General features: G+C 49.2%; 6 protein-coding genes and 1 non-coding gene across 7 annotated transcripts; 2 read left to right on the forward strand and 5 right to left on the reverse strand.

Annotated features, from left to right (window-relative positions):
- Window positions 1–69: 69 nt before the first annotated feature.
- SPPG_08895 (uncharacterized protein) lies at window positions 70–393 on the forward strand (the record flags this gene model as incomplete). Its single annotated transcript, XM_016757043.1, has 2 exons — window positions 70–243; window positions 307–393. 2 exons carry the CDS (start codon window positions 70–72, stop codon window positions 391–393), a joined length of 261 nt encoding a protein of 86 aa, XP_016611548.1.
- Window positions 394–431: 38 nt separating this feature from the next.
- On the reverse strand, window positions 432–4,654 carry SPPG_00991 (coatomer subunit beta). The gene is made up of 20 exons (XM_016749316.1): window positions 4,516–4,654; window positions 4,195–4,453; window positions 3,994–4,120; window positions 3,823–3,939; window positions 3,585–3,761; window positions 3,266–3,525; window positions 3,078–3,207; window positions 2,855–3,003; window positions 2,663–2,799; window positions 2,538–2,605; window positions 2,291–2,477; window positions 2,111–2,232; window positions 1,854–2,048; window positions 1,665–1,778; window positions 1,514–1,601; window positions 1,393–1,455; window positions 1,182–1,327; window positions 969–1,112; window positions 845–906; window positions 432–787 (listed from the first exon to the last, which is right to left on the reverse strand). The coding sequence occupies exons 1-20, from the start codon at window positions 4,553–4,555 to the stop codon at window positions 493–495; spliced, it is 2,880 nt and encodes a 959-aa protein (XP_016611549.1). The 5' UTR covers window positions 4,556–4,654; the 3' UTR covers window positions 432–492.
- Window positions 4,655–4,771: 117 nt separating this feature from the next.
- On the forward strand, window positions 4,772–6,999 carry SPPG_00992 (tRNA pseudouridine synthase A). Its single transcript, XM_016749317.1, has 8 exons — window positions 4,772–5,210; window positions 5,277–5,370; window positions 5,425–5,563; window positions 5,624–5,979; window positions 6,041–6,134; window positions 6,188–6,303; window positions 6,371–6,442; window positions 6,502–6,999. The coding sequence occupies exons 1-8, from the start codon at window positions 4,783–4,785 to the stop codon at window positions 6,775–6,777; spliced, it is 1,575 nt and encodes a 524-aa protein (XP_016611550.1). The 5' UTR covers window positions 4,772–4,782; the 3' UTR covers window positions 6,778–6,999.
- On the reverse strand, window positions 6,791–7,981 carry SPPG_00993 (uncharacterized protein). Its single transcript, XM_016749318.1, has 6 exons — window positions 7,831–7,981; window positions 7,656–7,766; window positions 7,475–7,584; window positions 7,153–7,396; window positions 7,004–7,098; window positions 6,791–6,942 (listed from the first exon to the last, which is right to left on the reverse strand). The coding sequence occupies exons 1-6, from the start codon at window positions 7,943–7,945 to the stop codon at window positions 6,841–6,843; spliced, it is 777 nt and encodes a 258-aa protein (XP_016611551.1). The 5' UTR covers window positions 7,946–7,981; the 3' UTR covers window positions 6,791–6,840.
- Window positions 7,982–8,726: 745 nt separating this feature from the next.
- SPPG_10022 lies at window positions 8,727–8,802 on the reverse strand. Its single transcript has one exon. It is a non-coding gene; the product is annotated as a tRNA-Asn (tRNA).
- A 409-nt stretch (window positions 8,803–9,211) lies between these two features.
- Window positions 9,212–18,204, reverse strand: SPPG_00994 (uncharacterized protein). The gene is made up of 11 exons (XM_016749319.1): window positions 18,189–18,204; window positions 16,591–18,023; window positions 16,496–16,535; window positions 15,960–16,441; window positions 15,736–15,889; window positions 15,506–15,666; window positions 13,553–15,444; window positions 10,474–13,486; window positions 10,337–10,414; window positions 10,020–10,274; window positions 9,212–9,946 (listed from the first exon to the last, which is right to left on the reverse strand). Exons 2-11 carry the CDS (start codon window positions 17,860–17,862, stop codon window positions 9,743–9,745), a joined length of 7,551 nt encoding a protein of 2,516 aa, XP_016611552.1. The 5' UTR covers window positions 17,863–18,023; window positions 18,189–18,204; the 3' UTR covers window positions 9,212–9,742.
- Window positions 18,205–18,915: 711 nt separating this feature from the next.
- On the reverse strand, window positions 18,916–19,883 carry SPPG_00995 (uncharacterized protein; the record flags this gene model as incomplete). The annotated part of the gene is made up of 1 exon (XM_016749320.1): window positions 18,916–19,883. One exon carries the CDS (start codon window positions 19,881–19,883, stop codon window positions 18,921–18,923), a length of 963 nt encoding a protein of 320 aa, XP_016611553.1. The 3' UTR covers window positions 18,916–18,920.
- Window positions 19,884–20,349: the final 466 nt, after the last annotated feature.

The following is a 20,349-nucleotide window of genomic DNA, read 5'->3' on the forward strand; positions in this document are numbered from 1 at the left end:
AAACTGTTGGATAGTACCGAGTACGTTTTACTGTACTATTTACATCCTTGCCATATCTTATCCATATTTATGCAGAGTGTATACCCCAGATTTACGTTTCTGACTATTCACGGCCTTGGAGCGGCTATTACCCGAGCTATTGAACTTGCATTGTCCTTGCGTGAAAAGAATCCTGATCGGATAGCATGGACGATAACGACTTCTAGTGTGGTCTTGGTAGATGATATTGAACCAGAGGATGTGGTATGTCGTTTTGGTGTGCGTGTTGGGAGGAGAGGTCTGCGGCTAACGCACGCAAAATGATAGGAAGCCGATATCTATTCCGAACCAAGACAAAATTCGGCGATACACATCCGTGTGGTAAAAGTAGGGACGTCGCCCAAGCTTGAGTAGGATTAAATGTGCAGTTGCAAATCCGCACTTGTCGCTCATGTAAGGCAAAAAAAGGCAGCGTATATTGTAATATAGCATGGTCATATGAGAGCAAACAATCTATGTATAAGCAGGGGATTGACCGACAGGCGGCGCCACATTCTTTTGTGAAAGGGTAATCTTGTCTCCAAGGCTGAGAGCTATTCCTTGAGTCTTGCTTCGAATGCGAATGTGTCCAGTAATCGCGTCATCCTGCTTCTCTAGGCAGATATTCGCCAAGGCATCTTCCCCAAATATACTTCGTGCGTACATATTTGCTGCCAAAAATCCGCATTCGCCAGATAATGCGTGTTCTGGCGTTAAGCAATTCATGTTTGTTGATCTCAAGATGTGGTCGAGGTACTCCCGGAGGTCACTTTTGTATAACAATTAGCCACGGAGCAAACGCAGAAAAAGACATTTATAAACTCACGTTATGTTCGTATTCACATTGACTTTGTTCTCCCACTCAAACTCGCTCCACATCATTCGGAACTGTGTAATAGCGAGAGTTATGACAATGCATGGCCAAAACCTGAATTGTACGCCGTGTTTACCTGTGTTTCAGTGCATGATGCGGGCTTGATATAGTCCATAATATCAATATGCACATCATTCAATATGACACAGTTGGTGTCTGAAGTGGACGGGCCATCGTAGACAATGTTTCCAAAAATCACACCAGTCTCCGTCGAAGACACCTATAATCCGACCACACCGATGGGTCAACAGCTGGAAACATTTATTGGGTTAACGTGAGGAAGTCTCACCTTGATATTGGCCTTGATACCATGGAATCCATGTGGGCCAATTGTATATGGCGCCGGTCGCTCGACAAGTTTAAGATCACCAAGAGTCGAAAATTCAACAGTGAGGTTCTGCAGCGTCTCGCTCGTTTGATTTACAATGAGAATATCTGCGTAAATGAACCATCCTAAGCAAAGTGTGTGTCGGCCACAAAAGAGGCAAATGGTTACATACCGAGCAAAATATCATATTGATGTACATTGACATATGCCTCGGCATACACAGGATCCGAAAAGCCTATGACAAAAACGTCAGCACAATGCAGAGGTACCGCTAATTCAGGAAACGTTTTCACCTGTCAATTGTACCACCCGACTCAGCTTGGAGGCCAGATTATCAGAGCGATCCGCTACACCTGTGGCTCTCGTGATGTCCAGCTCATACTGAAAGGCACCTGGTTTCAGTAACACTCTAATTTTGAATTCAAGCTTCGTTCCATGATCTACCTCGTCTGTACCGTCAGCGGTGCTTCGCTTCGATTTCAGTTGTCGGAAGAAGATGGCATCGTCGGCGTGTACCTTAACTTCCTTCTTTTCTGCGGCTTTCTTCTTATTCACTTTCTGTGGGGAGGTACGCGATGTGAACATTCAACGTTCTACATGCAAGCCCCATATCCAAACGACGATAAGACTTACATCTTGGGACTGAACCAGCTGACTGAAAGCACGTCTACAATCCGCCAAAAAGATTTCTCGCATCATGTCGTCCTCAGGAATCAAGGAGAGGGTGCGCAAGCAGGTCGTAATCCGATCGTGAGAGTCCTCGTCAATAGGGGCCGATGGGAAATCTGAACGGCCGACGCGAATTATGCTTGTCATAATCAACATCGCCTTATGATAGCAGTTAGAACACAGTATTATACAGTTATATCAGCTTCTCGGAGACGACTTACTTCCGATTTCAGTGTGTTGACTTTGACTTGGTCACCATTGATCTCAGCGTACCGCAGAACCAGTTTCGTGAGAGCCGTCGAGAGGACAGCTCCCAGGAAGTAGTCACCGTTCAGGAGAAGAGCTACACAACAGCTCTATTTAGCAAATGTCGATCAGCACGCGGATATACCATAACTAACCTCGAAGTGGCGGCTTGTAGGCCGCTTTGACCGCATCTAGTTTTGCCTTGTCCGTAGCTTTCGACGAAAATGCACTCTCCGTAGCGTAGGTGCCATCCGCTAGAACCCGGCGCGCTGTTGAAGTAACCTCTGCGGGCCTGCTTTCCGCGGCGGCTGGTTGATCTGAGTGAGCCTCCTCCAATAAACGCTACGGCAGAATATTCTTAAAATTGCGGTAGGAATGAACGCCAAAGATTTCTCCACACACCTGCTCCGATGCCAAGATTGGAATCTCCCCTAGTGCGCTGCGTACTTGTCTCATGGTTTCCTCAATAGCTAAAAGTTTTTTTGTCACGCACAAAATTCAAAAGTCTACCTAAGTTTTAAACTCACCAGGTATATCTAGTGCGTATTCACCAATGATCCATAGCGCACCACGGAAGACTCGTCCGGTTTTCATATCCATGAACGTCTGGAGAAGCTTTTCTATAATGCTCGGCCGCAGATCAGGGAATTTCTCCATCACCTCACTAGTTCTGGGTTAGTCACATCTCCCAAGGCAAACAATTAATCCATTACACGCACCGAACAAACGCCATTACATCTACGGCTGCTGCATTGTTCGATTCTCCCAAAAACTCCATGAGAACGTGCACAACATCAGCAGCAACCTCTGAAAATTTGATCGCACAGGAATGGATGGCATTAATAAGTAGCTGTCGGTACTCGTTATTCTAAGCGAAAAGAAGCCGTGCCTCCGCATTAGCAAGAACCAATTTGAGGAATCTTTGACCTCCCGCTAGTCTACCTTTTCGTACTCTTGGTCATGGGTTTTCACCAAATCTTTCTTCAAGGCTCCAACAACTTCGTTTACATTTCTGCTGGTTACCATTTCCAGCGCAATCTTCAAGCATTTCCGACGGACTTCAATGTCGGGACTAGACATGTTGTAAGCAAGCGTGCCAAAACTTGCATCAGCGGCTCGAAACTACCAACCTGCTCAATACGCGGAGTATATCCATAACCAAATCTTCAAGCACGCGGTCGTGCTTTTCCCGCAGTTCATTAATTCGCTCCAAAACGATCAATTTCACGTTATTGTCAGACTCTTTCAGCGCGAGTTCGATGTAACATGAGGCCGCGGCGCGAACTGCTGAGGTATGGGATGTCAACGCGATCAAGGTGTTTGCTGCTTCATATTTGACTGAGTGGGACGAGGAATGCAGCAGAGAGAAGATACATTGTATGTATTTCGCCTGTAAGATAGTTTAAGTTTATGTCATGCTGGCTTGTCTAATGAAAACGCATCACGCACCTTATCAGCAGTGGGGTTTCGGCAGTCCTTGCGAATCAACTCAATCACAGACAGCTGCAGAAGTTCGTCAAAGGCTGGTATCTGATTGAAAACCGTATTCAAATATTGGACCGCCAATGCTTGTTTTGTGTTCATCAACATCATGAATGCGTTCCTTTTGCAGTTTTGATCCGTTTCCTATTTGCGAACGTTAATTTTAGAAGCGTTCTGCCGCCTGGAGTCACAAGCCAGGGCGTACATTCGTCAAGTATGTCTGGATCAGCTCTGGGGCATCTGGGATCAGATATTCAAAATACTTGAAGATGGAGAAGATGGCCAAAACAGCATTTTTTCTGACATAAGGATGACGATGTTCCTACACACTGCATGAGCAATCATTGGAGGAATGGTTGATATGTATGGTTCTTACCAAGCAGGTGCGGACAGCTGGGACCAACGGCTCAAGTAACTCTGCTTCGCGAAGCTTGCATAGAAATCTTAATGTGCTACCCCGCACAAATTCATTTGGATGGAGAATGTCCGTTCGAAGGTTGTTACTATAAGCCGCGGCAGAGACGATTGCTTCAGTAACTTATCGTGGACCGACACCTCCTTGTTATCGTGAACTCACCAAACGAGCACCATTTCCTGCTTCAATTTTCCGTCAGGGTTCGTCTTGGGACAGATTTCCCAGTAAATCAGTAGCAGCTTCTTGAGCGCCTTGTTCTTTGACGGCACGACAAATCGGATGACATGCATGAGCAATTGCGAAAGAGGGTCTCCATTCAGCATGATAAGAAGGATCTTCTTCATGGTCTCAATCTTTTGTTCATCTTTGCCAGTCTCCAGCTGCTTTCGCAGCTCCTGTACGGTGGGCTGCTCCTTATCATCTAGCGGTAGTCGTTACCACGACCGCCTTGCAATACCATTCCAGCAGCGCGTCCTTACATACCATCCTGCTGGATTACAGTGTAGGCGTTCTGGTCCGCCATCGTGCGATAGTTTCACGCGAGAAAAACAACACCTCGGATGCCAGGATACGTTCCGCCTTTGTGTGCTTTCTGGGAAGGAATGAAACCCCCACGCGCGGACGGAATCTAGTCTTGAGAGCGGTTCACGGCGTGTAGTTGCTTGCCTTTGGTGGCACGGGTACATCACGTGGACATGGCCTGCCTTTGCAGTGTCCAATTTCTCGCCTGGGTAGAGATCACCAATTGAAATGACCGAGGCGGAGAAAAACGACGCATGTAGCGGAGTCGCGGTCGATGCAGCTCAAGTATCCGACCTCAAACGACCAGTATCCGAACTATCTGATACTACTCCAGGGGAACATGATGAGCCAATTGGGAAGAAGATAAAGGTGGAGCCAATAGAGACCGCAACCGCCGACGCCTGTGACACTGAAGAGCAAGTGACGAAAAGCCACGACGGTACCTTCGAATCAGCAGATCAGCAGGAAATCAAAGACGAAGGATGTAGCTCGCCGGACGTGAAAACAAAGCAGCCATCGGCAAAAAAGGGCAGAAAGCAAGGTCGAGTTTGGGTTCCAAGAGAAGATACGGGAGAGCCTAAAGAACCAAAGCTACCTAAAAGAAAAGTGGCTCTTTTGATGGGTTATTGTGGAACTGGGTATAATGGAATGCAAATGTAAGCTTGCAGATATTGTCAGCCCGTGCAAAGGTCAGAGCTGACAGAGGGTGAATATGGTCATAGTAACCCTGGAGTAGAGACTATCGAGCTCGAGCTTCACAAGGCGCTGGCTGCCGCCGGAGCTGTTAGCAAAGATAATGCGATGGACCCACATAAGGTTTTTGGTGCTTGATTTCACCCTACCATCGGTCGTTTCTTAAGCCGTCGTCAGATCGCATTCATGAGGGCTGCAAGAACGGACAAGGGAGTACATGCTGCTGGGCAGGTATGCTCTCTCAAAATGATAATCGAAGATCCGGATATTGTTACGAAGATAAACAGTCATTTACCTGAGCAAATTCGTATTTGGGGTAAGCTATTGTAAAGCTTCTTGATAGTATACTCGGCTCAATATGAACTTTATGTTATAGGCTTTGTAAGGACAAATCGCTCATTCCACGCCAAAAATGCTTGCGATGCACGTATCTACGAATACTTCTTGCCGACATATGTACTTCAGGCGGTAGATCCACGTCTGTATCCGTTGAGCGCGGTTGGAAAAAAAGCTGGCATAAAAGATGCACAACTGTCCTTTGATTATGTGGAGTTGCCAAAGACAGAGCAGAAAGACTTGGAAAACAAGCGTAGCTTCAGAATAGAACCAGAACAGCTTGACCTGCTAAGGTCCATTTTGAAGGAATATGAGGGAACGCACAACTTTCACAACTTCACAGTAAACAAACGTTTTGAAGACAGGAGCGCAAACCGCTATATTATCAGTTTTGAGGTATGGGCTTGGAATCGGGATATAGACCCTAACTATTTTGCTGACCAAGTGTGCAATACAGGCCAGCGATCCCATCATTCGAGGTGGCATCGAATGGGTGAAATGCAAGGTGCTGGGACAATCATTCATGCTTCATCAAATCCGAAAGATGATCGGTGAGTAAGCGACGGGCACGCAGTCAAATCCATTTTCTCATATCAAGTTATAGGCCTCGCTATAATGATGGTCAGAACTGGAACTCCGGCATCGTTAGTGGAGCGGACCTTTGAGAATGAAAAGTTAAACATCCCGAAAGCGCCAGCGTTGGGGCTCCTCTTGGATAAGGTAAATTGCCGTATCGTCAATTCTAGGTGTTGATGTTATTGTTGCTAACCATCGCGTTGACATTTAGACATTGTTTCGAATGTACAACCAGAAGCGCTCCTCGGGAGAAGATGATGCCGTTGATTTCAACAAGTATCAGGTTAGGCCATTCTTAGGTCTCAGTGTTTGTCAATAATCTCACCATGCTGTTGATGCAAGGATGTCATTGATGAGTTCAAAGAAAAATGGATATACTCCAAACTGGTACAGGAAGAGCTCAATGACGCCCAGTTCGACGAATGGGCGCGAGTAATTGATTCAAGATCGGCCGAATACGCGTGGTACTTCAACGACGACGCTACAATATCCACTGAACGCAGGCCTCCTTATCTAGAGAAAGGGGCAAAAGGGTTAAAGTCAGATAGACCTCTTCCTCCCGGCGCCGTGGACCTGGTTGGAGATCTGGATGATGATGCAGAAGGCGGAGACGAGTAAAGCGAATGTAGGAGGGGTTAGATGCTGACACTATATATTTAAAATTACTTCTGCATGTTTTAGCTACGCTAATCCGTGTGAGCGTAGTCGGAGAGTTAGCTCTTCGATACGACGGTCTTTGAGGTCTACCAATTGCTCGAGCTTGCATATTTTGAGTTGCAACATCTGTAATAGCTTGGTTTGTCAACGGTTATCCTCTGACAATGGATGCATTATCAGACATTACCTCGACCGTTTCTTGAAGTTCTGCCACCATATCGTGCTTGTGACCATCATAGAGATTGCTCTTATGTTCCAAAAACATGTTGGAGGGATGTTCTTCTGCAACGATATGTTCAGCGATCAAATCGTTCTGGGCTTAGTTTCGGTACTTGCCACTCATCATTGGCATACTCGCTGTTGCCATCCCTACGTGCGTAACAGGTGGGACTGAATCCAGTGGTGCTTGAGATTTCGGAGGGGATACATAATCTTCACGACTCACAGATGCCTGCCACCCGTGCGAGTGCGAGCCTGACCTAATTTTGGTCATATCATTGTATGACGACCGGTCAAGGGCAGATGTTGACCTTATAGCTGAGTTATGCTGCCGGACCTGTCGGGCTAGATAAGCATCGATCTATCGAAAAGTGTTAGTGGGAGCCGGTACGCTATCTGGTCATCAGCTCGGGAACGGTATTCTTGCATCGCATTCTACCTTTTGTCTGAGGCCATGTAATAGGTATTCAATGCAACCTGGCCGATTCGATGCTACGTTTTGAATCAGTTCCTCGCTAACATGGTATCCAATCTTTCGAAAAACTTTTTCTGGTGATCATCATATCGCACGGTAGATAATCAGCTGGATGGCCAGTTCATCCTGATCAAATGTCCCTTACGATTAAGTGTTTTCCAATTATAAAGCTTTTGGGCCATTCCATTTGCCGGAGGGTAATTGTGTAAATCTACTAGTTTTGGCAAGAAATGCCGAACAACTTCTGCTGCCGCAACTGTCAAACGGACTTTAGCAAGAATGAAGGAAACAGCAGTATGATGACAATTCAATGGCCTTACCCGCATCGCTGAAATCTCGCTGGATGTTGCGCTTTGGCCTTGATAAAGGGATCTCATCTATCCAAGCGTATAGGTCGTCCTCGTCGATCTCTCCAGGTACGAGCTGAGACATCATCGGATTTCCATTAGATCGTTAAAGTGACACGTTGGACCATCGCGACATCCCAGATTACGTGTACGTGATCGAGCATTTTGCAACATGAACGCTTTCTGCGTGCGGATACTAGATTCGCAGCTGCAATAGCTCCAAGTACCTCCTTACGGGCTGTCAGCACATGTAAAAGTTACTTGTAGTGTATTACTATGCCGGACGGTCACAGAACGTAAAAAGAAAGTCAATTTGCTATTAATGCGTCCTCCTCGTTTGAACACTCGCTTTAGATGTTACAGTCTAACCCTCTTCCAGTTGAGCTAAGGGCGCTACATGCCATTGTTTGGCGAATAATATTCAGCAAGGAGACTTTCTGTACGCACAAGTACTAAGTGAAAGGACCAAAAAACCCATGCATAGCTGCCTCCGTGATTTGAACACCGAACCTTTAGATGTTACGGTTTATCACTAGAGCTAAGAGACCTCTGCTGTTTTATAATAGATGTCGTCCTCCAGATTGGGGAGGTGCGCAAAGTAGGCCGCCGAATGAAAGAACGAAAAAAAAAAAGCAGGTCACGACTCACGGGAATGCTCCTTCCCTTTGAGCCAGAGCTTACATATTTGTTCTTCCTGTTCTTGAATAAGTGATCATCAAGAGAGAAACGTGCGCTCGTCCCGTTGAGACAACAAGGGAAACGGCAATTACTGTTCGATGGACTGCGCTACATGTATCCAGACTGGAGCTGGTATCAGAAAAACTGATCCGGCCACAATCACAAAAAAAGAATCCCTAAAGACACGGTCATACTCCCTTCCGTGATTCGAACACGGAACCTTTGGATCTTAACGGTCTAACGCTCTACCAATTGAGCTAAGAGAGTTTCCGTATGCACTCTTTTCGTTTTGCAATGTAAGCTCAAAGGAACATATGGTTAGCTAACAAGTGGACGTGCATCCAGACTGGCCAGGTACGCACATGTAGGCCCAGGAAAGGAAGAATGGTCCGAACACCGCGGAGAAAAAAGCATATTGGTCTACGTGATGATGCTCCCTTCCGCGATTTGAATACGGGTACGGAACCTTTAGATCCTATGGTCTAACGCTCTACCAATTGAGCTAAGGGAGCGTACAGGTTGTCTCCTTTCGGTTTTCATTATATCACATCTCAAAGCATGCCGATTGGAAGCGGGCACACTGCATTTCCTGTCCGACTACATGCTTGTAGACAGTGCCAGATATCCGGAGGCGCCCTGCCTCTAACACTGAAGGGAAGATTTGGTCTTTCGTGCTAGATAGTGCTATTCAAGCAGCCCTAGCTGCCGAGATTGTTACAGTCTTCCAATGGATTGCGTCTAATACAGTACATTTGCCTCTTTCGTTCCTTTGGAACATTTAAAGGCGCTTTTTGGGGGATGCGCGCATCCCAGCAGCCGAGATAGCAAAAGCTCATCCATGATGGTGGTCGCTGTAAAGGAACAAGGCACACGATTATCGCCATGTGTCGTATCGAATTGAGGATCTCGGTCCATGGTGCTCGTAAAAAAGTCATGTCCCTCCAAAAATTGTAAACAAACCAGACAAATGCGCAATACACTCTCCAATATACTACAAATAACGCGCACAAAAGTATACCCTAAAAAGCCTTTGCCCCAGAAGAAATCAGCAACTGTATGACCCACATCATGACCCTCGAGAGAGAACCCAAAATTATACAAAATAGAAATGAAAAAAAAATGGGGAATATCCAAATCACCAGCAACCGATCATCGTGTCTCAGACGCAACTTTTCACCCTTCCGTTGTCCGTGTGCTCGCCATCACATTATTTTCGTCTCTGTCTCCGCTCCTCCCTCTCCCGCTTACCCTCCTTTTGTTTCGCCCGTCTCCGTTTCCGTTCCTCCAGTTCCTCCGCGTAAAGTTGTAGAGCCCTCAACAAGTGATTGGGATCGGTCTCAATAGCTGCACCAAGAGACTGAAGAACGCGGGAGAAGCGGGATCGGGTTAGGTAGAGGATGGATACTGCGTTCTATTGTGTGCGAGTGAATTGCATGAGCATGTTGCGTATGGGGGAGTGGGTTAGTAGAAACAAAAGGACATACCTCAATCCTAGCGACAAGCCCTTCCAAAACTTTAATTAAGCCCTCCCGATCTGCTTCCTCAACACCTTCAACAGCCCAATCTCCCTCCGTGTCTTCTGGAGGCGTAATGGAATTCGACTCGTCTTCTTTCCATTCATCACTGCATCGGGCGGCGAGATACTCTAATCGAAGACAGATGCAGGCAAGTGTTCGGAGTGTGTTGCGGTCGAGTTTGTGGACTTTTTCGCGAGGTGGTTCGTCGGCTTTGCGTTGAGGCTGTGTTTTTCCGAGTGAGTTTATTTTATGCTATGCGAATGACGATAGAGATGCAATATTACCTGTGCCATGAGATTCAACCCTCCACTCTGTTCCAATGCAAAGAACCGATGTCGCATGAACAAGTCTCGTCGGTAAATCTGCAAGTTAATGTTTAAGATTCATCGCCAGTATGCCAAGAGACCAAAATATACCATACCGCATATATAACTTCCGGCGTCTCCAACCCCTTCAGCTTGACCTCTCCAATACACCATGTCACAATCCCCAACTTTTTCAACCTTGCCACCTCCTCCCCACCATCCACAACTTCGGTCAAGTCCTTGCCGCTCTTGACGCCCTCCCCGACACCACCATCATGCTCCCACCAGCCCAAGACATGTTGGAGTTCCTTCATGGCGTCCGAGGAAATGAGGACCTGTCCACCTTGTGAGGCACCGGTGACACGGGCCGCGCGGTTGACCATTGGGCCGTAATAGTCCATACGAGACGTAATGGGATCCACTTCACACAGAGGTGCACCGAAATGGATGCCCATGCGGACAGAAAGACCTTTAAAGATCAGCTCGCGTTGTTTGCGCGGCCGGCCGTCCCCACGTAATCGTCGTCCATCATCGGTCAATTCCACTTCCATATCCGATGATGCGTCCCCGCGGTCTTCCTCATCCCCTAATCCAGCACCCGAGACAAATTCTGTGGATCCGTTCCGTTGCCACCAAATATCACTTCCGTCCACCATGGCGAGAATCTCGGCTGGCCAATCAATGTTCAGGAGTTCGCCTTGGACAGTCAAACACCAATCCACTGCGTTGGCAATATTTTGAAAGGAGACCATAAAGGCGTCGCCTTCGGTTTTGACTTCGTATCCCCCGGTTTGGCGCAACAGACGGCGCATGACCGTGTGGTGGAGACGGAGAGCAGCTCGCATGGCGACAGGATTGTTCTCCCAGATGGAAGTCGAATTTTTGATATCGGTAAACACCAAAGCAAGACGTCCAATTGGGGGTGCAATCTCCTTGACGAGTAAATCCACCTCCTCACCAGTTTTTTTGCCCTTTTTGACACTTCCGCCTTCTCGTCGCGTCCGATCCTCAACACTGAGGCTCTCACTCGAGCTCTCTGCACTCCCGCGTCTAGCGCCCGCCGCATTCCACCACGCACTCTTCTTGGCTAAGTCTCTCAACCCAAGTACCATGACCAGATACCCACCTCCAACGCGTCCACCACCAAGTGACAGCGCCACATCGCGAACCTTCATCGCGGCGGTACTCCACCCTCCAGATGTTTTGGGGCTCTGTTGTTGATGGGCAGCGAGGTTGGAAGAGCTCTTTGTCATGCCGATGCCGGTGGAGGAGGGCGTTCCGCCGACACTGCCAGAGACCGTCATTCCCGTAGCTGTACCTGCCCCCGTGGGGTTCGCCGGTGCAACCGCTGACCGAGCAATGTCCACCACCATCTGCGCACCGTCTTCGTACGTTCCACCGCACTTCACGGCCCGCCAAACGGCGCCACTAGCCAACACCACAAACTCATCTCCGCCCCCCGAAGTGGCAGCAGCGGCAGGATGCTGGCCTGCACCCGCATCAACACCACTCTCATCCTCGACACTCGGTGCAGCCAGGTGATGTTTTCGCGATTCCACGCTCTCTTCCCGTTTTAACAGTTCCTCATCATCTCCCACTTCCAATTCCACAGTCTGAATCCATGGATCGGCATTCACGGCACCTAAAAACGGAAAGAAGCCAAATCCACGCAAGAGATCCACTTCGCCTTCTAATTTCCCAGAGGAAGCAAACCATCCGCTTGCGTTCTGCACGCGCTCTATTTCCGAAAGGGACCATGGGATGGGGTCCGAGGCATAGAGTGAACGCTTTTCGAGCTCTGCGTCGGATCGTTTTGTGGGTTGATTCCCACCACTTGTCGGAGCAGCCGCGGCAGCAGCCGCCATCTTGGCGTGCAGCCTTCCCGCCTCTGCTCGACTCAATCCCGCCAAATCCAATACATGGTGCTTGGCGAGGACTTGAGCGAGACCGCCCGCCTTGGACATGACCACCATACCGTCTCCCACGTTCGCGATATACAATGTACACTTGGCACCAGCGCGTCTGTGAGGGGATCCATGTAAAAAGACGACCAGTGCTGACGCGCCGTACAGAAGGCCTGGGTGCCCTTTGCCGTTTTTAGAGCGTCCCATGGTTTGGTCCCATCGCTTGGATTCAGAGGAACTCCTGGGTTGGTGGTGGTATGCTTGTGGGCCAGACGAAGTCGCATCGTCAATTTCGTCTCCCATGCTCCCTAACTCGCGGTTCACGGCAATAAAAGTTCGTCTAAGAGCCGTTGTGATCCCATTTGCGTCCAGCGCGCCAGAGCGGGTCGTGTCAGCAGGGATGGGTGTACGCTGTCGAGGTACATGGCGGACACTGCCTGGTGCGGATCGATTGCCTGAGGCATTTCCGGTAGCGTTCCCAGTCCCAGGAGAGGGACCGGAATCACCTGTGGGACTTTTCGTCAAACCTAAATTGACCCCACCCACCTCAGAATGCCGTTCCCGCCCATGCGATGGCTCCTTTTCCAATTTCTCCAATTCATTGGCAAGAAACCATCCAAACCACTCATTCAAATATTTAGCCATGCGCGCACCACCATGCGTACCGCGTCCGTCGAAAACGGCAAAAAGCGCTTCATTATCTTTCCCCCGGAACTTGGGAACAACAAGGTCCCATACTTCGAATGTATCTGCATCGCCCTCACGAGTCGTGTTGGGGGTGGTGGTGAATCCAATCGCGGGGATAACGTCTTTGGGATTGGGCCGCGTCAAGCAGTCTGCGACACCGTACCGTACCGAACCAGATGGGATGCCAACCATGGGGACTTCAGACCCGGTGGTGCGAATCCGCCTCTCCGAACTCTCATCCGGCGGAACAATCAAACACGTGACATCCATTAACCCCAGCAACCGCAAATTGGTCAAAGCGTTGAAATCCGTTAGATCTCTCCGTCGTTGGGAGGGATTTGCGACCAATGCTCCGGATGTTGCTGGAGCTTGGATGGCGCCGCCTCGGGCTCCAATCTTGTGTGCAGCGGCAGGGGAGGGCGTGTTCCCAGCGGGCACAGAGTCCGTAAGGAAACTGGAGGCGTTGTTAGTAGAGGGCTTGATTTCCAGACGCTTGTTGCCAGAAAGGTTGAGGTACTTGAGATCCAAGTTCCAGTTCCTGTACCGATAACATGTCAATACACTATAATATCACCGTCTTCACCGAGCAAAATACACAACTCACCAATTCCAATCATACGGCCAATTCGAGACATTATACCTCAACCCCGTTCCCTCACCGCGTCCACCAACTTGACTCCCTAAGTCAAGCGCTTCAAGCCCTTTCAACTTGCCAACTTCACCCGGAACCGTACTCAATTTATTCCCATTCAAAAATAGCAACTTCAAACTCCGCATGCGCTCAATCTCGCCTGGGAGAGTCGCGATGAGATTGCCTGATAAATGGAGTTCAACCAGTTTCTGGAACCAGGGTGTCATTGGGATCGGAACGGGGATGGCGACGACCCAGGGAGTTATATCGGTGATTTCGTTAAAGGAGGCGTGGAGGATAGTTAGGTTGGGGAGGTGGTACAGGGCCATATAGAGATCATCAGAAAGATGGTTTTCGGAAAGATAGAGTTGTTCAAGAGAATGAGAAAGTGGGGGGAGAGTCACGACTTGTGAGGAAGGTGTAGCAGTAGGAGGTTGCGCCATCGTGAATTCATCAGCTTGCCCAGGAGAGCGTCCATAAAGATTCAAAACTCCCCCTCGTTCCCCGAAACTTCCGCCAAACGAAAATGCACCTCCGCGTCCAAATGTGACGACTTGTCCTGAGACGAGGACGGTACCATCCTCTGGTAGCGGCGTCGGAAAGATTTCAAGACGATTGGAAGTCACATTGAGGATTTTAAGACTCTTGCAGCGCCAAATGCCAGCAGGGAGTTCGCGGAGATTGTTGTTTTTGGCGTCCAGGTACTGGAGTTTGATCAGTTCGCCGATATCATCTGGGAGGTATTCCAAATAATTATTGGCGACATGCAGCTCTCGAAGAGACAGACGGACTGGCTCGGATGTTTTGTGAGCTGTGAAATCCGGGAGCTCTTTAAGTCTGTTCCCAGAGAGATTGAGAACCTGTACTCCAGGAAGTCGCTGAAAGAAGCGCTTGGGGAGGGCCTCAATCCCACAATATCCGATATCCAATTCAGAGAGCGATCCAGAGAGATTAACGAGTCGGAAGACCATGGACCGGTCATTGTGGGGGTCAAATTGGAAACTCATGGAAAGGTGTTTCAGATTGGGACACTCGAGAGACTTTGACTCCGTGGCTTCTTCAGACGAATCATTATCAGATTCCTCTGTCCGCCGATCAGTATTCCAATCACTCCATTTTCCAACCCACCGAACCCGGTTCGCGTCCAGCTGCACAGTCTCTAACTTCTTACACCGACATAAAACTTCCATGACCATTGATTCCTCCCCACCTGCATTCCCAAACGAGTTGCCACGTAAATCAAGTTCACGCAAATCCTGAAGCTCACCCAAACGCCACGGAAGACCTCCGTACATACGATTGCCAGCCAGCCGTAGCGAAATTAAATGACGCAGCTCGCCAATCGCATCGGGGATCTTCGCTTTTATGCGACAAAAGGAGAGGTCAAGGTGCTTGAGCGATAGACCCAAATACCGGCACAAATCTACCGGAAAGGACCTGAACCGATTATTCGACAAGTCAAGCAGCTCCAATTTCTGGCATCCCCGTAATAGGTCCTCTGGAATCCGGTCAATCAAGTTACCACCCAAACGCAGCTTCGTCAATCCAGCCACAGATTCAAGTCCTGTTCCTTCGAGAGAAGTAATCCGATTGTATGACAAATCCACCTCTGAAAGCGTTCGAAGCGATTTCAGTGATTTTGGTACACGGGCGATTTCGTTCCGTGCTAAAGACAGCGCGCGGAGCGATTCCATGGCTTGGGCAAGGTCGTTGGGGAGGTCTTGAATGTTGAGGTTGCGCGAGAGGTCGAGGTATCGAATTTCACTAGCGAAATGAAACAATGCGACGGGGACGGTGGAAATGTTGAAACCGGACAAGGAAACGAGGGAAGTGTTGAAGGCGGGGGATCGCCAATAATCCGGATGCTAACGAAAATAAAAAATTTAAAAAGCACATAGGAACGATCTAGGCTACGGCGCAACTCACAATCTCAGTTCCGGTTGAAATCTCCTTGAAAACAAACCGACACAAATAAGAATTGTCTTCGCGTCCTAATAGCTCGATCTTGTCTGCCGCCACATATCCTAGCTGCTCGAACAAACGTCGCTGAATTACGAGCGGTCGTTCGGTTCGGCCCAGAATGCGTTCTGTCAAAAAAATATAAATAATCGGTGCATGTTCCTTTCAGTCATTTCAAAAACGACAAAGCAACTTACCCGACCCCTTGCGCACAATACAAATATTAAACCTTGAGAAATCTGATATAAGACTCTTTTTGGCCATAATGATAAGTAGTTCGCCTGCTGTGGTCGATTCACGGCACGAAATAGTCGCAAAAGTTCCGTCCCGGCGAAACAGCCTAAACGCGCACTATGCACCAGGTTCAAAGAGTTCATTGTCTCCTTCCCGAGGATATAGTTTATTTTCGCTGTGAACTTACCAATTTTTCGTCATATAGCTTCTCTTGACTTCCTCTTAGACTATCTCCATCCCCTCGATCATCAAAAGGCGGCAACTCCTCAAAGGGCGTGCGCAACTCTCCCATACTCGAAGCAGAGGGTATCGTCCCACCCGTCGGGACAGACCGCACAGAAGCATGGTCCGTACTCGTCAACGCTTGTGTCCAGGCCTCCTGAGGAGTCAAAGTCCGCGCACCCTCGCTATCCAAATGCGTTCCCCAGCTTTCAGGTGGTTGCCATGTGGAAGTGGCTTGAGAGAGAAGGACGTGGGCACCTGCGGAAGAAACAGTGTAAGGCCCGGAAGACGGTGGGGGTTGTGGTGCGGGGAGATTGTTGGGCATTTTTTCGGGGGAATAGCCTATCGGTGTGGGAACGAGGCCCGAATGGCCAGAGGAAGGGGACAGGGGAGAAACGAGGTCATACGGGACAAAAGAGGGGTCCATGGAGAAATTGGATAGGTCGACTACGGGAAACGGTCAGAAGAGCGCGAAGGCTGAGCAATGGACAGTACACTTACGTTGAAGCCGCTTTTCATCTCTCCGTGATCCTTCTCGGCTCTACAAAGAAAATTGAGAAATTTCGTAGAGAACTTCAATGATACACATTACATACCCGACTATGCTTTGACTTTTTCGTCGGCGTCAAGTGCCCCGTAGATGAATCCCTTGTCACAACAGACGTCGCCTCAGACCTCGAAGACGGCGCGCTCCCCTCACTCTTTCGCAACACAACAACATTTTCCGTAGCATGATCAGAGTCTTTGCCCTTTTTTCTGCCAAACGGATTCCAAAACAGCTTCTTTTTCTCCTTGTGTTCCGTGTTCCACTTGTCTGGGGTGATGGATGGGGGCTTCTTTTCTTTATGGGGAGTGTCGGGGTTCCACAGGTCGGGGGTGAGAGGTTTTGTGCGTTGCGGGGAGCGTTCGCGAGAGTGTCCGCGGGAACGACTGGATCCGGCGGCGAAAAAGGAGCGACTGGATTTCGGCGGGCTGCCAGAGTATTTGGCAGAGTTCATGGATCCGGAAGTGGTTGAAAGGGCTTGGGATGTGACGGACGGGAGAGTCGAACTGGTACTTGACAGTGTCCCCGGAATCATGTCTGCGCTCGCCGCTGAGCCTTTGCGCTGTGTCGGACCGTTGTGGTCCGATGAATGCGCTTGCCGTCCAAGATCTTCCGTAGAGCGTCCGCGGAGGTGAACACGGAGATTACCCCGCAGCCACCCTCTCGACGGTCGTGAATCCTCTTCAGAGGCTCTCGAATGCGGTTCATCGCGTAGACCTGCTACTATAGCCTGCTCCGATGGTCCACGACGGTACCCAGTATCGGGCATGTTGCGTTGTGCACCCATGTGTGGCGAACCTTGCTGAGAGCCATGCTGTGAAGCGGGCTGTGAAGCCGGTTGTGAACTCGGCTGCAACGCAAGTTGCGAACCTGAGTGGGAACCCGTTTGAGAGCCCGTTTGGGAGCCCGTTTGGGAACCCTTTTGGGAGTCCGTCTGAGATGTGAACCCCGGTAATGAATGCTGCAAATGTCTCTGTGCTAAATGTGAATGCAATTGTGCTGGATGAGTCGGAGGAGGGGGGAGATCGTGCTGTGGGGGCGGGGGCGGCGGCGGGTATACAGCCTCTCCTTCATGTTCGCGTCCTTGCGACTGATAAAAACGCCGACCGTTCCCAAATCCGGTTTCCTTCCACCCATCATCATCCGATGCCAACGTGCTTGTCGCGGGAGACAAGTTTGCCGGGGTCAAGCTGGGTGTATTCCCATTTGGACTGTTCGCATTCGACGCGTAGTTGTACTCGTTGAGTAAATCTTCGAGGAATCGGCCGCTGGCAGACGAGGCTACCGACAAGTGTCCTTGAGCGACGGGACCTCCGCGGTCCATGGTGGGCCGAGGGGAGGGAGTGTGGGGCGGCCAGAGCAGGTGATTGAAACGGTGAGGTGACGGACGCGACGAAAAGGTGGGATTGTGTTGAGCGCTGCTAATGTGAATGTTACGTGCGCGTGTTCAATGTTGTGCTGACGAGTACAAATTCCGTGTGCACTCTGAACAACAAGAAAGGCACCCGCACTTTAGCATATCCCCATTGCGTGTAGTCTTTGCCATGGTCAATAGCGGGTTGTCATGTGTCATCTCCCATTCAATACCATCTCATGCACACATTGCCATCCTCCAAAACCCGCTAGAACCAATGGTTTCACATCACGTACCTTGCAAGATACCACTCTAAAGCCCCCTACCAAGAAAATGCCAAACCAATAAACACCTGCAAGTGGAACACATGTAAGATGACCCATTTCTTGTAGGCCTTTTCAAGCCCTCAAAAGTAACACACTCACACTAGCCAAAGGGCAACGTTCACAAACCACAAGCGTCCCGTCGTCGTCGATGGGTTCCTTCCTATAACAAAAACTCGCTCCCAGCACACAATAACAAGAACAACCAGAAGAAAAAACAGCCCCAAGAAAAGCCCAAAGCCAGCTTCACCGCAAACGACGACGCCGACCCAAGTTACCACGTGATTCTAAATGACTGTGCCACTCATCAAGAAGGGTGCTTGGCTTGCCCTTGGTAAACATGTTTGTTTCTTTTTTGTTTACGAATATCTGATATTGATATCGGAGGTTTCGGTCTTTTTTCTTATGGATATTGGAGTGAACAAAGATATTTGGCATGTGCAAGTGTATTTTTGGGACATGCGAATGAATGGAACTGTAGATATGGGTTTCTTTTTACATGGATATATACATTTACAAAAGGGATAGGGACTACGAACTGGAACGTGTTCTTGAATATCAAGATGAGCAAGTACCAAAGTTTTAGATGAACGCCCATTACAAGCCAATCTCCCATCTCCCGGGGTTTCTTCTTTCTCCTCTGTTGCTGCCCTCGGTATATCGCAACCAATTCGACCCCCATCGGCCCGACCGGTCGCTCCTCCCCTACAAACCCTCATACCGATATTTGGGCGGCATCTCTGGCGATGTATGCTGTAGATGCGGTGGAGCCAGCACATGTTGGTCATATCGATACGCGTGTGGAGGCTGCGCATAGTCCAAATCAGATGGCTGACCCATATATTCTACATTAGGCGGATACGAATGAGAGGGCAATGTCCCGTGTGAGTGCATTGTTCCCATAGACCGCATTGTGCCTTGGGTTCGTATTGTCCCGTGTTCCTGCATCCCCCGTATCATCGTACCGTCGTCGTATTCATTATACATGCGCATCACCGTCCCATTTGGATGATGCGACCGAACTCCCTGTCCCCCATACGTGACCCTCCGCTTCAGCCTGTCCTTGAACCCCTGGGACTGAGCAAGACCCACTTTGCGAAATGTGTAGATCCCCATAGCGGCAACGAGGAGCCCAGCTCCTGCCACTACCAGGAAGACGACGACTGCTGAGCCTACTTTCGGTGAATCTGAGGAGGTCGCGGTGCCTTTGCTGACCATGTCAGGCATTGCTGCCACTTTCTGATTATTGATGATTTCAGGAATGGCGGTTGAAGGCTGAGCGGGAGGGGGTGCTTGTGCTCCAATAGGAAATGGACTGCGAGTAGGTTCTGCATCCTGCGCCCTTGACTTTGCCATGAGAGGTGTCATGGCCGGGGTCTTCGGTGACCCTATTTTCGTTGCGCCGTTCTGTGAAGGCGGACCCGTCGGCAGGCCACCGGGCGGATCAGGAGGGACAGAAGTAATAACATAAATGATGGTGACTGGAGCAGATTCTTTGGTAGTTGCTACTGCAGTGGGTCTCTTTTGCACAGTGGAGATTTGCTTCTTGTTATTGTTATTGTTGTTGTTGTTCTTCCAATTCTTGTTTCTGCGGTGATCTGCGTATACCGTCTCTGCCAAAAGCGCGAACCCCAGCCAGAGAAGCAACCACCGCGCCAACAAACGCATCGCTCTCTGTTTCTCGGGTGGTTACGTGCCTGAGCCTTCGCGGAAGTGTGCCGGTGAAGAGCAAGCTTGCTAAAGTGAATGAAATTAACAAGGATCAACAAACGAGACGCAATTCTCTGCCACTTGTCTTCCACCTTAAACAAATGTGAGATCCCAGTAACTCGCATGATAAAGAACCAAAGGTACAAAGCGACGCTGTTTCAACGACTCCTAGAACCCAGTACGGAATGTTGACTTAAAATAAAACCCACTCGATATCAATCTTCCCGTCCAAATTACTGGTCACGTGCATAGGATATTGCTTCTTCCCCAAGAACGCGCCTTCTCCAAACAAGTGCAGCGTTTCGGCCTTCAAAACAGAGGTTACGCATTTGGCATGCAGAACCACCAGAGTTTTGTCACGCATGCCAACAGCGGGATGAGCGATATTGGCAGGATGCAAACAATCCCCGGCTATTACAAACCC

Source organism: Spizellomyces punctatus (genome assembly GCF_000182565.1).
Source record: "Spizellomyces punctatus DAOM BR117 chromosome Unknown supercont1.2, whole genome shotgun sequence".
Classification (NCBI taxonomy): domain Eukaryota; kingdom Fungi; phylum Chytridiomycota; class Chytridiomycetes; order Spizellomycetales; family Spizellomycetaceae; genus Spizellomyces; species Spizellomyces punctatus.